This window comes from Erpetoichthys calabaricus, chromosome 1, assembly GCF_900747795.2.
Source record: "Erpetoichthys calabaricus chromosome 1, fErpCal1.3, whole genome shotgun sequence".
In the NCBI taxonomy this organism is placed as follows: domain Eukaryota; kingdom Metazoa; phylum Chordata; class Cladistia; order Polypteriformes; family Polypteridae; genus Erpetoichthys; species Erpetoichthys calabaricus.
Window position 1 is genome coordinate 259,264,358 of NC_041394.2, and position 17,564 is coordinate 259,281,921.

The 17,564-nt window shown below is 34.5% G+C and overlaps 1 protein-coding gene across 1 annotated transcript in view; it reads left to right on the top strand.

The window, feature by feature from the left end:
- The window catches only part of col7a1l (collagen type VII alpha 1-like), a 548,766-nt gene that overhangs the window by 327,337 nt on the left and 203,865 nt on the right, over positions 1-17,564 (top strand). Inside the window, exons 58-68 of the mRNA XM_051929632.1 lie at positions 899-979; positions 2,517-2,549; positions 9,067-9,123; positions 9,212-9,256; positions 9,455-9,490; positions 13,106-13,141; positions 13,246-13,338; positions 13,934-13,981; positions 14,072-14,098; positions 14,195-14,221; positions 16,958-16,993. Coding sequence (XP_051785592.1) covers positions 899-979; positions 2,517-2,549; positions 9,067-9,123; positions 9,212-9,256; positions 9,455-9,490; positions 13,106-13,141; positions 13,246-13,338; positions 13,934-13,981; positions 14,072-14,098; positions 14,195-14,221; positions 16,958-16,993 — 519 coding nt within the window. The remainder of the gene's footprint in view (positions 1-898; positions 980-2,516; positions 2,550-9,066; positions 9,124-9,211; positions 9,257-9,454; positions 9,491-13,105; positions 13,142-13,245; positions 13,339-13,933; positions 13,982-14,071; positions 14,099-14,194; positions 14,222-16,957; positions 16,994-17,564) is intronic.

A 17,564-nucleotide genomic window follows, 5' to 3' on the forward strand; every position in this document is an offset into this window, starting at 1 on the left:
CAATGAGTATATACTGTCACTACATCCTTTGAACAAAAAAGAAAATAAAAAGAGAATATTGTATGAATGCTACAGTACCATTCAAAGCAAGGCAGCACCCAGAGAGATTGCTTAGTAAGAATTACAGCTTTAGAACATAGCATTAATATTTCTACCATTGGGAACAAAACAAAAGTGATTCAAGTTGATGTATATTAGAAAGAAATTCCACTGAGCGAAAAGTGAAACCTTTATAATGGCATATTGTGGTTTCTTATTACAAGAAGATTTAAGACTTTGTCCTTACTCCTTAGAGTTTGATTCTTTCTTCTTAAAAATGCTCAAGGCATGTTTCTTCATTTACTGAACACTGAGAATTGTTCAAGTGTATTTTCAGGATTCAAAGGAACATCTTAAAAATAAAATTTTCATTCAACTGAAGTATATCTACAGTTTAACTATATTACTTTTCCAAAGCAAGGATAGAATTGAATGCATCATTCCTCTTAATTTAATTTTAATAGGTAAAATAAGATATTAGTGTGCTGCTGTAATGCCTTTATGTACAGTATAATCAATCTTCTTTCTTTCCTAAGCATTTTTACAATAAGTTTATAAATATTAAAAACAAACTGCTGCTTTGAGGATTCAGTGAATAGCAAGTTTGTAATTCAAATTTCCGTTGTGCGTAGCCAATGAAAAAAATGTGCTATACAACATTCAAGCATTGGTGTAAGTTTTTAAATGTGTATCTTTCAAACACATTTAATTCTGAGGAAGGGAGTAGTGTTTATTACAGTGTTTCAAGACAATAATTTATTATGCATATATATTTAAAGATTTTATATGTCAAGCTACAGGAAGAAAATGTCTGTAATGAGTAAATTAGGCCAAAAATTAATGCATTTATTTTTAATAGGGAGGTGCAGGGCTTCCAGGAAAAAATGGGGCTGATGGAAAGGATGGATTACCTGGGCCACTGGGACCTTCTGGGCCAAAAGTAAGTGAATGGGTTGGCTTTAAAGATTTTACTATTTATTCTTAGATCTGTGCAAATGTGGTATCCTGAGAGGGCTCAGGAGTTAGGATAACACATTCAGAAGGATATGCAATATTCCTCTAAATATTGTACTCTAAGAATTAAGCACAGTAAGCATTATATGTCTGAAGCCCAAGAAAAAGTTAAGAGAAAAGTACATCTGTCTGAAAGTGTTAAAGTTGCATTCTTGGCATGAAGCATGTTTAAACACTGCTTTCTGTATTTTCCTACTCTTACATCTCACTGTTAAAACTGGTTAGTCTCAGAAAGTACCATCCTGCTTCTCACACTTTAGAGTCCCTACAGACATCACATCTGTCTCCTATTGCATGATGCTGAATAAGCACAAACATCTTTGCTCATTTGAAAATGCAAAAAATAATTTAGTCATGTGTTATAGTATACTGTAGGTAGTCAGTCATTAAGGTGATTACAAACAAAACACAGGAAGATGGTTGGGCTACCCAGTCAGTATGTACAATAAAATGGAGAAAAAAATGAAGTGGTACTGATGGGTCCACTAAGACGAGGGATCCACAAATGACTGCTGACACTTCTGGTGCTGATGTTCTTTATTTCCCATCTGAAGCAGAAAGGGTGGGACTTCCATTTCAAGAATAGGTGAAAATTACATCAGCAGTCAAGGGTAGGCAGAAGAGGAGAAGGTGCTACTGACAGTGACCTCTAATGCTAAGAGGAGATATTGCCCTTATTGTAGCTTCCTCTTACTTGTGTGTGTCTGAAAATACATTAAATCATTGCCCATGGAAATGCAAGGTGAATGCAGATAGCAACCATGATAAGCTGAAGCCATGCCAAAATGGTATATGTACTAGGCTGTTCTATAATATGAAATGGGCATTTACAGTATGTTCTTTGCTCTTTATGCATATGTTAGTGGACTAACTCAGTTTTTCATTTCCTGTAATCATTCTTCCAAGTTCATCTTCCCATAATATTCTTTTCAAAGTGCTTCCACTTCAAGTGACTCAATCCACTGATGTTTTTTTAACTCTTGTCAAAAATACATTTTGTTTGATTCTACCAGTGGACTTTCAAATGAAAATCTCCTGAAATCATAAATACGAAGCAATGGTTTTTGTCTCTTTTAAAATTCAATCCTGAAGTTATTCAAAGAATTGATAAACATCTGTCCACTGTCCAATTAAAATTTGTAATCTTTACTGTTAAGAGTTACAGTTGTCTCCTTCATGATTTTGTCAGTGAAAAATGTGTGTGAGGGATTAAGGCCTATGAGGATGTATTTTGCTACACATTCTGCATGGTGCAGGCATACCATTAAGGTTTTCTCAAGATCACATGACATGCCATTCTAAATTGTCCTTTAATGTGATGTATTAATTCACGATTTTATTTGATCTTATGACCTTTTATTTTCAAATGGCTTCTTGAAATTTTTATGTATTGACCATGTTGTGTTTTGCAAACAAATGCATAATTTTAGTCACCCTTTTTTAAATATGTTTTTATAACATAGGGTGAACCAGGAAGGAAAGGAGAACCAGGAGCTGTAAGTGTTACTCTTTACAAATACAGAATACTAGAACAACCCAGTGCACTGTATTTTATTTAAGACATTTAAATTAATTTGAAAATAACATCTGAATGAAATATTTAAAAGTGGAAACAAAGATATTCTGTACATGTCTATGTACATTGCCAAGCTCCAGATATTGCACATGAAGATACTACAGTGCATTTTACAGGCTGACTTTAAGAAATTTTAAATACTGAATTACATGCATGCAATCAATGTTGAATATTTAAAAATGCTATATGTTTACATGATCAAAAATGAAAAAACATTTTTCTGATTTTCAATAAATGTTTTTATTAGGCAGTTTGTTTAGTGGTTAAGGCTTTAGACTAAAGTCCCCTGCAGTTGTGGGTTCAAATCCTGCCATTGACATTGTGTGACCATGAGCAAGTCTCTTCACCTACCTTTTTCAAATTCATTTGAAAAACAAAAAGAAATGTAACCAATTATATCTTAAATGTTGTAACTCAACTTGGATTTTCTAACATTCTTTTGTATTTAAATATATTTCCAATATAGCCAAAATGAGAAATGAACCAGTTAATTAATCTTTTCAATTATTAACTATGTATTTTGAACATCAATTAGAATTATCAATCTGCATGTTATGTGTGTTCCTGGAACAGTAAAGCAAATGTTAAATGCACTGCGTGTACATGTACTAGTGATAATTTATCATAGACAAATTTTTTTAGACCACTGGAGAATACTGGAACCCCATGACACAAACAACGTGAGGTCATACTACCCGTATTCAGGAAGCATCATCATTCATATAGAGACACCAAGAATAAATTATATCTTAAATACTGGAAAATTCTTTTTTTATTATTATTGTATTTTTTATTGAATTTATTAAAAGCTAGTAACATTCTATACAAACAAGACAAACTTAACAAAACTAAATTAAATTCAACCATCATCCAAGAGAAACAGAAGGCCAACAGCCAGAGTAAAACTTTAAGAGTAGAAAATTGGGAAAAGAATCCTTTTTCCCAATGTGAATGTTTTTTCTAAAATGTTATTGATTAGATCCTGCCAGGTTTTTAAAAAGTTTTGAACAGATCCTCTTAGTGAGAATTTGATTTTTCCTAAGTTCAAATAGTATATAACATCAGTTACCCACTGACTTAACAGAGGAGGGCTTGGATTCCTAAAGTTGAGCAAGATAAGTCTGCGTGCTATTACGCCTATCTGGGAGTACACCAAACACAGCTGTTAATGGATTAGGAGCGATTGTGACACCAACGCTATCTGATAGGCATTTATAGATTTTGGTCCAGAATGATGTTAATTTGGTACACACCCAAAACATGTGGCCAAGTGAGGCTGTAGCTTGATTGCAATGTTAGCATGTTGGATCTTGCCCTGGAAACATTTTGGGCAATTTTAAAAAAAGATAGATGTACTCAATAAAAGAGTGAATTCTGTGCATGGCTCCCTTCCACTCCTTTTCTAAAATGTGTAGTAAGAGATCCTTTTCCCACTGTATTCTGGGATCTTTGAAAGGAAGGGACTTTAAAAAGTTTTTATATATTATAGAAATCCTGTCTAAGTCCTCAAAACTGATCAATATGTCTTCTAGAAGTAGATGGGAGTTGAGGAAAATTGGGCAGATTTTGTATAGCAAATTTCTAATTTGGAAATAGTGGCAAATTGTGTTGATTGGAAGCTAAGTTTGGAGTATAATTGTTCGTAGGATGTAAAGACATTATCTATTTACAAATCTCCTGTACGTTTTTCAAACATTAAAAACTGTAAGTTTGAGAAGGTGTAAAAAGGTGTTTTTTGTGCAGAGGTGTCACAGATAATGGCTTCTGTATCATGAAGTACTTTCTACATTGGTTCCATATTATGAGTCAATGAAGGACAACTGGGTTGTTAGTATATTGACGATAACTTGTATATATTGGGGCACAAAGCAAGGAGTATAAAGAAGTACTGCAGGATTTTATTTCTATTGCAGACCAAGTCCGTGTGTATACATCTATTTGTGTTAATGTCCAGGGGCCTCATGCATAACGCCGTGCTTAGAATTCACACTAAAACATGGCATACGGACAAAAGCAGAAATGTGCGTATGAACAAAAAAATCTAGATGTATGAATCTATGTGTATGCCAACTTCCACGTTCTTCCGCTATATAAATCCCAGTCAGCGTGAAAAGTAACGCACGTGCCTGCCGCCACTCCTCAACTCCATCCAGAATTACGCCTCTTTGAATATGCAAATCAATATAAATAGCCTTTAAGCTCAGCGTTCTGTGAAAAGACAATGGCAAAATCACGCGGGAAAATAGAAGAATTTCAGCGACTACTAAGTGGAGGCAAAGAAAAACATTCTATTTGTTGGTTTAAACAGTGATATAAACAACAAAAGGAAGTTGATTGAGTGATATAGAGTGTCGGAGAAACTTGAAAGTTCAAGTTCACAAAGTTGCACAGAGCCCCAAATAAAAAAGATGTCAGATATCAAAGTGGCCGTGAAAAGGCGAGTTGTAGCCCACCATCTGAGAGTCATATGGAAGCTTATTAGGGTACAGAGAAATGACAAAACATAGGCACACAGTGGCAAAAAAAACCTCAAAATATCAACTTTAATCTCGAAATTTCCACTTTAATCACATAGTTTATTTTGTCATTAAAGTAGAACATCATAAACTTCATCTTAAAATTGTTTAATTTACTAGTTTCTCAAATACCATCATAACTAAAGTAGCATGTTAAATGATTTGTGTTGTATGTATTCTTCTTTGTGCTTTATGTGTGTGAATCACTATGTGCTTCTTAAACAAGCTTTCTCTTCCTCTGACAGGACACAGAATCCATTACATTCATGATATTACAGCTTTCTGAATAAATTAAATACTGAGATGTATACTTGATATCATTTTTATGATGGTAGGAATTAAACCATGTATTAAACATGGGAACATGGTGGCGCAGTGATAGTGATGAACTGACGACCCGTCCAGAGATTGTTCCTGCATCACGCAAGATGCTTGCTGTGTGCGACCTTATTGCAGCACTACTGTCTCTTTCAAACATACTAAACTCCTATTCCTGTCCTTCCTTTTCTTTCTCCAAGTACCCAATCATCACACAATCAGCTCTGTAGATGTAAAGCCATCTGTAACCTTAGAACGCCAATTCTTCAAAACTTTTAAGGAACATTGAAATATCTTCATAGTACATGTTTAATTATTCTATCCATCTATCCATCCAGTGTCATGCCAGCAAGAATACAGTGCAAGGCAGGAACAATCCCTGAACAGGGCGCCAGCTCGTCGCTAGCGCTGCGACATCGTGTCCTCACATGTTTAATTATTAACAATATAGATTATTTAAATGATGTTAAAATTTTATCTGTATAATATAAAAACATATTTTGCTGCATTTCATCTTAACAATGATATCATCATATGTAAACATGCGCTTTATAAAGTGGCTCAGGTTGTGCAATATTATAACTGCATCTCAAGTTTACAGTGAGGTAATTGTACTGATAGGTACAAACAGTTCTATAAGTAGCACTTGATGGACTGATTGAGTGCGTTTAGAGTTCTTGGGATGAAACTGTTTCTAAACCACAAGGTCCCTACAGGAAAGTCTTTGAAGTGTTTGCCGTATAGGAACAGTTCAAATAGAGCAGTGGTTCCCAAAGTGGGGGTCGCGACCCTCTGGGGGGTCGTGAGACATTGGGGGGGGGGGGGGTCGCGAGATGATTTCCAAGAAATTAAATACTTTTTTAAAACTTTTTAGAAATTAATTAATTAAATTTTTTAGAAATAACATTTTATCCATAACTAACAAAAGATAAAAACTAGTAGTTAATAGTTACATTAAAAAAAAACATGCAAATTAAAAAGCCATCAGACTGTCTTGGAGCGAGTGCGTCGGTGTGTGTACAAACGGTGCTGGAGCGATGCTGGGGAAAAAGAAAGGTCTTAAAGCAAGAGTCTTACAAGTGGCGCCTCACGTAAAATTCACGCATTATATTATACACAGAGAAGCTCTTGCGAGCAAAACACTTGACCCAGAACTTAAACGTGTTCTTGAGACTTCGATAAAAATGGTCAACAATATAAAAGCGCATCCACTCAATATCAGACTGTTTGCCACTCTCTGTAACGAACTGGGATCGGAGCATGAGTGCTTGCTTTTCCATACAGAAGTCAGGTGGCTTTCACGAGGGAATGTGCTCTGCCGCTTGTTTGAGCTGCGGGACGAAGTGCGCTTATTTCTGATGGAGCATGGGTCCCAGCTCGCTGATCACCTCACTGATCCTGACTGGTTAACAAGGCTAGCGTATTTGGCTTGCATATTTGAAAAACTGAATGGACTTAATATGTCATTTCAAGGTGAGAACACACACATAATTTCGCTAAATGATAAAATCCACGCATTCAAGAGAAAACTTGAGCGCTGGACTGAGCGAGTTGAAATAGGAAGGATTGATATGTTTTCTGAGCTGGATGAAAAAAGTTATATGGTTGTTAGAGCGTTATGTTCTTTTTTGTTGTCATGCTCTTGTTTGGATAAGATATTTTGTTGAAATTAAACAAATGAGTAAATTACTATTAAAAAAAATTATATGGTTGTTAGACCATTGTGTTCTTTCGTCTTGTCATTCGCATGTTTGGATAGGCCTATTGGCGCATGTGCACCGTTGCGCGCAACATTTGTATATTTTAACCACTTCCGAGGATATAGGGGGGTCACGAGTCACTGGCACGGTTATTTTGGGGCTCGTGAGCTGAAAAGTTTGGGAACCCCTGAAATAGAGCATGGCTGAGGCAACATGTGCTTGATGCTGTATACCAAAAATTCTCTTTCCGATCAGCTGCTTGAGAGCTATGATTTCTCACTCAGATACAGTGATATAAATACTCTGAGTGGTGCAATGAGAGGAACAAACCTAAAGCAGCTATGGTATTTGGAATAGTTTGGCCATTCTGTGGACCATTATATTGTTACAGGTTAATTACAATCAGATGCCTTAAACTAAAATAATATGTGGTTAATTTCAGTGTATTTGAGAAAGCCACATCAGGGATGTACATCTAAAAAAGAAAGGGTAATCACATTGGAACAAAAGCATTGCTTTGACGCTAGGTGCCGCCAGTTTGCAAAACCAAGCGGAGAACTTGCGTAAGCCAGGGATTGAGCTAGCACACTTTACTCCAAGTGTGACTGTGGAAACAGGAGTATGCAACATTTTTGTACGTATGCACCATTTATACATGAGGCCCCAGGTATTAATGTATATGGGGATGCTGTGAAATTGAAAAAGAAGCTAAGGAAGGATATTCATCTTAACAGTGTTAATTTTACCTGCTAAAGTGAGATGCTGGGTAGAGCATCTATGCAAGGCTTGTTTAAGTTTTTCCATGCATATTACCAAAGGAAGCACTTTCTCAATCCTTCTAGCTAAAACTTTGGAGAGTATCTTAACATCATTATTCAGAAGTGAGATTGGTCTGTATGATGCACATTGTAAGTCCTTATTTTTCTTAGGAAAGACGGTAATGCTTGGTGAAAAGTATGAGGTAGAATTTTGTTGTCTCTGGCTTCTATAAATGTTGCTAATAAAAGGGGAACTGCCTTAATTGAATTTTTTTATAAAATTTGGCAGGGTAGGCATTACCCATAATGATCACATATCGCTGTTCAGAATCAGATACCACATCTGATACTAGAAATGAAATTGTTCTATGTATTAAAATTCCCACACCTCTAGTTTTCTTTGTATAGCTGGAGTGGAATATTTGGCCAGTCCAATCTCTTTGCAACCAAAACGGATTCTTGCTTAATAAGGAGGTCTCCTGTAAAAATACTATCTTGGTGTTTAGACCAGTTAGGTGAAATAATGCTTTCTTTCTCTTTAATTCATGATTGAGACCTTTGACATTCCAGCTCACAAAGTTCACTGTTTAGTCATACAAACATTGCTTCTGAACTTTTGTTGACATTTTATAGTCTTAAATTAAGGTAGTACATTACTACATAAGATAGCTATAAATTTAATTTCCAATTTTGCCAGGAGTTATTGCTATGAAGCCTATTGTTGTGTTGCCACTTATAATTGTAAGGGTTAAAAAGATAGATTAGAAATAGCTTGCTCTCTTTATCTCCCCCGCCCCCATTTTGCCTCCCCACATGAGGCTATACCACACTTCACGAAGTCCCAGTCCTCTGACATACCTAGAGACAGAGCACGTCCAAAAAAAACAAGCTCCCCAGCAGGAGCGGTGTAGAGATATCTATTGGAAATACAGTCCAAATACAATAAAACAAGAATGTAATCTGAAACAGTTCCAAAAGAATAAACCCAGGGAATGATGTTAAACAGTACCCATGGAAAATTCGGTATTTGTAATACATTTAGTCCATTATACAACATGTTTAAAATCTTTTATATTTGTGTTGTGTCTAATTGTGTTTTGTCCAATGTAATTCAAACAATTAATCAGATATATTTTTTAAAACAGAAAGGAGAACCTGGACCAGTAGGAGTTGCTGGTGTCCCTGGGCTTCCCGGCAATCCAGTATGTTTATCCTTTTATAGATTCTTAACTGTTGAAATATACAGACTTTTAATGCTTTCTTTCTTACATTTGTTTTACTATTTTACAGGGGAAGCCAGGAGTAGATGGGAAACGTGGAGCTACAGGAAAAGATGTAAGAATTTCAATATACACTTATTTTTGTTGTGATTTTATTGTAATCCAGGTTGTTTTTTATTGACATTTTTTTTATTTATATTTTATTTATTTATTATTTTACATTCAATTTTACTATTTATGGCATTTATGACCCATGGCTTTACTGAATTGATTGTGACCACATTTTGCATCATGTTTTAACTTTTACTTGCAGGGAGAAAATGGTTTTTCAGGAAAAGAAGGGGAAAAGGTATCATTTTTTATATCAATTTTAAAGTTAATAAAACAGTGATTTCATATCTATCACTACACATAATTCACCAAACATATCCTTGAACAGACCTTATTATTAATTTTTTTATAAAATTTGTAGACTGAGAAAGTGGCACTTTGGTTAATACCACTCTCCCCCAGCTCCAATAAGCTGAGGTTAAACCTCAACCCAGTCATTATCCATGAAGATTTTCTGTATTTCCTCCTTGTACTTGTCTCTTTGTGCACTGCAGTTTTTTTTACAGTTAATATATCCAGTTGCCCTGGTATGAATGAGTGTAAATTAGAAGAGTGCACTGTGATGGACTTAACATCCACTCCAGACTCTGCTGTTACCTGCGCCAATGCTTATTAAACCTATAATGAGACATCTTAATGTTTTTATTACATAACAATTAGTAGTTTTCTTTATTCAATGTATTAACCACCATTAGGTTTTTGTTGTTTTTTAATGGGTGTTACTAATTAAATAAAGCAGGTAATGTAATTAATGCTCTTTTTTTGAGGGGCAGCTGGATGGGTAGATTGGTTAATGTAACTGCCTCATAGGACTTGGGTGTGCAGTCACTGTTTGTGTGGAGTTTTTATGTCCACTCCAGTAATGTAGATTTTTCTTTAGGTCCTCCAGTTTTCCCCCTGTCATTTTAAAGGAACAAATATCAGGGACCCTATACTGGTACATTATGAGTGAGTGAAAGCTCTGTAATGGCTGACACTCTAAATCCGTAAAGTTAGGGAAAATAGGAAGAGTGAATGTGATTGTGGTAGTCTGTCTAAAAATAGACATATTTATTGACATGATTTGACAGTCCTAATATTGTAGACAGTAATGGGCTCTGTGTAGGGTATGAATACAAAGCCTATATGTAGAGCCGGAAAGAAAGTATACAAAAGCAATTTAGGGAGAATATCTTCTTAGAAGACACTATATATAGCAGCTTCATGCTTTTTCTATGCAATTACTTTTACCAAACATGTTGTGTAAAATGTAATATATATTTTATCTTTTTAGCTATACAAGTTATGTTTTTGATAGAAAATCTTATAAGTTTTTTTTATCACAATCATGCAGCGAGGGCCAAACTATCCCGGCCATCACAGTAGTGATAACACATACACACCTTCCCACTCAACTAGATCATATCTTTATATTTATTATTTTATTTATTATCATACTGTTACTTTGTTTACATGTTTACACCTGTTCCTTCTATTAAGATTTTGTTGCATTTTGGCACAACCTGCTAATCTTTTGCACCTGTAGATATCATAAATGTGTACTGGTCGGTGCTGCACTGTCTTCGTTTATACCACTATCTGTGTTTGTAATGTCCTGCAATGTTTGCACATGCTTGCACACATGCACTTTATGTTAAAATGTGTATTTTTTCTGTATTCCTGTGGTCTATGTAGCACAGTGGTCTCAGAGGAATGTTGTTTCATTTCATTTCGGTACTACTACTATTAGTTGCATCTTAATACAGAGGCATAGTGACAGGACAGGCCAGGCAGGAAATTGCCTGGGCCCCCATTTATATAGATACTCATTGCAATGACAACTCTGTTGAAATCCCCTTGAAAAAGAATCGACACATTACAATGACACGGTTCTTTTTTGGGTTTTGCCCCAATCTCTATTGCGGAAGTTTATTTGATGAACAGATATTTATTCATATTAGATTAGATAATAATATTAAAAGTAATCAGTGTTGTTTTGCATAAGTCATGAGAAGATTTATGAGTCTGGAAGTAAAAAGTGGGAAAAAAAAGAACAGATAGAAGAGAAGAAGCCAGACAGTAGTAAGTAGTGGAAAGATTGGTTCAAATTGTTTAGACAATTCAACCATTTATGATTCAGCATCCAGTTTTCCAGGCTCCACTGTAGTCACTGCACAGCCAAAATCAGCAGCACCAATTCAGCAACAGGTGAGTTGGTAACAGTGAGACAGCAGTCTAAGAAGTCAAAATTTAGTCCCCAGGCATGCAGGTCACCAGTTTGGACACAGAACAGATGCTCAGCACTTTTATTTACTTTCACTTACTTAGATTTTTAAAATTTGCTTTATTCTATGATTGTTTTCCTTTTTCTATACAAATGTTGTATTGTGTTATTTATATAATCTGTTTTTCACAAAATTAAAATAAAAGATTTATATTTATCATATATAAAATATTACATATTATATAAGTTTGTAGTGATGGCACATTCAACCAAAAGACCCGGGCACACAGACATGTGCGTAGAACTCTGCGGCCATTTCAAAAGCTTGAACTAACTGCTTGAGGAACGATTTTGCCGACAGGAGTAGCAGCCTGACATGTAAAACAAGAAAATGCTGTATACAAAATATACAAGTTGAAGTGACCTCTCTCAAGCTAAACTTGAATCAATAAACTAGTCCGTGATTGAAGTCATACAGAATGTTTCTCTATTTGTTTTAAGGGCAGGCAGTGTGCAAGAGAAACTTGATTAGGTAGGATGGATTTAATTATCCTATTCATTGATTATTAACATATTTATAATAGTTGTGGCCTTACCCATAAAACAAACAAATAAAAAACTTTGAAGAAAAAGACTACACTTTATTGATTTATTTTAATAACATAGTACATCCTTTAGAGAAGCCTGCCCTCATTTAAACTCCATCTTTGATGCTGAAGCATTGCATTACTACTTTACACATTTTAACTGTAATAGCTTCAAATTAAATCTAATCTCTTTCTTTGCTTTATGGATGAGTAGGGGATAGGGTATATAATAAGTTATGAATGAGATGTAGTATCGTATACATATTTTACAATTCTCATATAATTTATTCACTGTAATGCAATTTTTAAAATCAATTTAATTAAACATTTTATAAAGAGTAAAAAGATATTTAATTTTTGCAAATATGAATGAAAGAAAACAGAATTTGGTCGGAAAGCAAAGAAATAATTATACCTATTATGAATAATTAAACAAAAAGTTTAAAAAGAAAATGAAGCAGAAACAAGCACTATGCTTCACATTGGTATATTTCTTATTTTTTATACTGTCTACTTCCCAAACTGACATCAAAAGCCTGATAAGGCAAAGGACAACACATATGTAATATCAGAAGTTTGTTTTTCAGAAATAAGCAAGTGCTAAACAGCAGTCTGCCTTATTTACACAAAAGAAATTTTATGTTTTTTTTTTTTCCTAGATTATTCTTCACCCTGTTTTGTATTTATAGCAATCATTTTAACATCAGGAAACTGTATAACATTCTAAATTTAGACAACAGATCTCTGGAAGAGTGTAGTCTAATTCTTGCTAATCAGACTTTTCTGTCTTTTTCTTTTACTGAAAACATGCATCATTTAAATTTAAGCAATTATACTTCTTTTCTGGAAAATGACATAACTGATTGGTGATGATTGACTGTTCCCTTTTGAGTTAGCAGTGAATGCAGCATGGAATGCAAGCACCTCTCAGACACTCAGCTGTGTGTTTCAGGCATACATATTTCATTGAATTGCTCCCTTGGCAAAGCTGTGAAGATTGTTAATCTTAATATGTTGCATCCAGGACATCACTAAAGACTATTTATTTTTAATGTTTTGGCAGGGTCAAAAGGGGGAAATGGGATCTCCAGGAAAACATGTAAGTACACTAAATTGTTTTTACTTGATCAGGCAGGATGCATATGAATAATAAAAATTAATTCAGCCAGTCATTTTAAACCTTAATATATTTTTCTTTCTTAGGGGAAAGATGGAGCAAAAGGAGAGCAAGGTCTACCAGGTTTACCAGGACCTCCTATGCTGCTAAACTTCCCCACCATAGTTACACCAGAAGAGGTAAGCAAAGTCCCTGAATATTCTTAGTTTATATTTTCTCTTTAATATAAGTTATATTAGTAGCTCTTATGTCATGTGAAACGAAATTCAGGCAAGTGTCTTACTGCCTCTGTTCTCTATTACAGAATATTGGTTTAATACCTGACTTTGTTGTGATTTTCTTCAATACATGAAGACAATAATTGTGAAAATTCCACATGATGAATTTCAACTTTAGTGCTTATTGACTTTTGTGATATAATTATATGCATCTTTATTATTAGTGATTTTTGTTACATGATACAAATTCAAACTAACAAAATTAGATGTCTGAATCCTGGTACTACAAGACTTCTTTCTTTTACTGTACATACTGTACAATGTCTGTTTATGTAAAATAGCTGAATCTTTCTTCTTTTTTAGGCTTAGAATTTGTTTTTCTTTATTGGTGTAATTAATGAGTAAACCACACAGCATGTGGTGGATATCAAATGATATTTTTTGAAAACTACTTGCATAAATCTAAGCAAAGAATTGTTCCCAAATTCATGATGCAGAAATCAGGCTAACATCTATGTTGTTTTCTCCAAATCAATAACATCTTATTATGTTTTAGGATGCACCAGGTCCGCCATCCCATGCTTTAAAGACAATTAGAATTCCAGTGAGTTTGTAGTTTATACTGACAATTTAAAATTTGTAACATTAGACTGTATATGATGTGTTTAATAACATATAATAACTCTTTATTAAGGGTCCTCCAGGAAACCCAGGGATGAAGGTACATTTTCTACTTTTGACTTTTATGGTAAAGTTTATTCTAAACCTTAAAAGAATTACTAAAGCTGTCCAAAAATTGTATTTTTGGTTGTTTTAGGGAGAAAAGGGAGAAAAAGGTGAAAAGGTAAGAGTTCATGATGGCCCATAGTATAATGTTTGTAAAGAGTCCAATTTTTTTCTCCTTCACTTAATGAAATATAAAGTATCATATGCTACACACTTGCTTATCTGTTGTATAATCGTATGATGAAGTTTCAGAACCACTTAAGAATTTACTTTCAAGGACATAAGGGCCGAGAGGTGGCCACTACCTTCACATATTACTTACTTTTAAATTATTTCTACAACGTAAATAAGAAAGGAAATACACAAAAACATTAACACCATAAGAACACATAAGGTGCATTTTATGATTATTTCAGCTAGAATGTACCTATTCTGTTCCTCTTCTTCACTCTGCAGCAGGAATCAATACATCACCCCTAAACTGAATATTTTGAAAAAGCACTGTTTTAGTATAGTAATTTATTTATGTGTTGTTAAAGGAGAGTTTGTTTTTTATTTTTTTTAATGTTAAATGTATTATCCAAATATATAATTTTTCATTATTAGGGGGTGTCCAGTTAGCAAGGGATTGTCAAGGACAAATGTTCTACCCAGCTGACAGACAATAGCAGGGTTGTCCATATAAGACCAGGGGAAGACAGAGAAACTCACATATGAGTGTACTTATTTATGTTGATTTAGCTTGAAAAGAGCCAGCAGATGATGTCATTTTAGAGGGTGGCTTAGAAGATAATAATCAATTATAATAGCAGTAAGGCAAGGAAGGACTCAGAGAATACTCTAGGACAGTAACATTTTTGGCATAAAAAAATTGGTGGGGCAATTTTTCTTTATATGTACAGACTTCTCTAAAGTTAAAATTAATTTAACCAACTCATAGTATAAGTCTCTCTTTTTCTAATGCCTTTTCTAATGGTGAGCAAGATCACATACCATTCACATCCTATAATGGGATGCTAGTTCCTGTTCTACCTTAATTAGCAGATAAAATGTATCATTATGATTCACTTTGGACATTATCATGATCTGACTAAATATAGCAATACAGATTTAAATGAAGCCCAGGATAATATATTAGTTATGAACTACCTAAATTGAAACAGCATTGAAACTGAAGACCTTTGAGGCCACAATAACACAAATAAAACACATAGACTAAATGCACAGCATGACTTGAACAAAAAAGTTTAGGGCTACCAGGTTTTTGATGGACAGTGCAAACAAACTAAAAAGAATTTGCTACATATGTGTTAATTTTGCACTATGACCATGTATCACACTGCTGGATTATTTTCCAAAAAGTGGAAGGAGCATGGTTTTGATGTTAGGTTCATTTGTAGGTTAACTGTTCCTCTGTGTGAATTTGTTTAATGGCTGCTTACCTAGAGCACTTTTCACTTGTTTTGGTCAATTTTTGTAACCTAGTCTTGTAACTCTTGATTCAAAACAGACACCTAACTGATGTTTTACTCAATGACCTAATCTGTAGGTCACTTTGGACATAAACATCTGGTAAATAATAAATGTAAATGTAAATGGACCACACATAAGACTTCTTTGTTGGATTTTTCAAATTTAGTGCCATCAGGCAGTTCTCTTCACTAGTATATGAAAATCAAGACTCTATTCAGCCCATATTCATGCTGATCACTGTAATGTCTTATGCCCGATTCATTCTTCATAATGATCTCCTTTCCTACCTTTCCATATTACTTTGACTACCTTTGAGGGAGTAAATGGCAGTAGAATTAGGAGCTGTAGCCCTCCAGCCCCATCATAAAACTGGAAAGCTGCACGTACGCCAGCGGGTAAACTTAAAACATGACAGGGACAGTAGAGCAAGCTGCATGAGGTGGAAAAAGGCTTGCTGCACCTAGTATAAAGAAACTTTCACATAACAGAACAAGTGGTATTTTTCTAGGTAAGTATTAAGCATATGATAGAAGCTTGAGAAGTTAAAAATAAGGTAAATTACCAAGGGAAGCTTATTACTTATTTTGCATGACATCAGATAAATAAGTGCCCCACTGACCATTAATGTAAAAATGACACTTCTCCAAGATTCCTCCAGCATGCAAGAGGGAAGGAGGAAAGATTAAATATTAACTAATGATTCACTGCTGACACGGACAAGCCGAGCAGAGGGTAAGTGAAATTGTTCCTGTAGAGTCCTGGAGGTGGTAATATGAGCTAGTGATACTGGAGTTTTATAGTGTAGGATCGACCCTTATTTCAAAATTGTAACCCTGCTGATGTTTCATGAGCCTTTTATGATTTGAAACTACAGTCTGGATGTGATGTGGTTGAACACTCACAGGCAGGGAAATAGTAGCCACAGAGGGGAGAGAAAAAAGGATAGAGTAAGGTGGGAATTGAGTGTTCTGGTGAGTTATATATTATAGGATATACAGGAAAATTTGACCTCAACCTGCAAACAGAGATAAAGCCTTTGTGCATAATCAAATGGGCCTGCACTGTTTAATTTTATCTTGGTTTCCTTTTGTACATTGTGCCCTCCCTGCAAAAGTAACTTTCTTCTGTTTGGGCTGAATAAATCACATCAATTGTCTGCTTTGTTGGCTGTAATTCTGGGTTACAGTGGCCACTAAATGGCTCTATAAATATACAGTAAATGAGTATTATCCAACCATTCAACCATCCATGCATGTATTGTTAAGGACTAGAGCCATAGATACTGTAACTATTAACAGGCATAGGGGATTTATTTTATTGCTGGTATTTTTATTTTATAGTTATTTAAAAAAAAAAAACTTATTTCTGAAAATATTTACAGGGTGATCCTGGTTCTGGAAAAGCAATTGAAATGAAGGTAATTTTAAACTTAAGCGCTAGCATAATTTATGTTGTATTCCATTCACACCTATACAAGGGCGTTCATGATTTATGCAGCAAGAAGTAACTTATAAAAGTGGTGTTCATTATGCCAGTGAATCTTTTCTTGCCTTGAAAACCTCTCCATTCCACATTCATCCGTATTGGGATTATATTATGGCCACTGCCAGTATGTCCTAATCTTTTACTATTTTAGTAAATTATTTCAGTAAATTATTCCTGTTTTTAATATTAATATAAAGCTCTAAATATTCCTCTAGGGGAATATACTGTATATGAAATAAAAAAGTAATAAAAATTACGTGTATAAAGTAATGAGGTAGTGTGGTCACTTCTGACAATATCACTTACCAGATCACTTAATGCACATGCCATTGTAATACAGTATGTAAAGAAATGTACGATGCTAGAAAAAAAGCTGCAAAGTAAAATCAGGTGTGACAGTTTGCTGTTGTATAAATTACCACATTAAAAACAGCTAATATGTGTATGAAATGGTTAACACAATGCGGTGTATTTTCTGCATGTTAGATTTAATTTTCATTTTT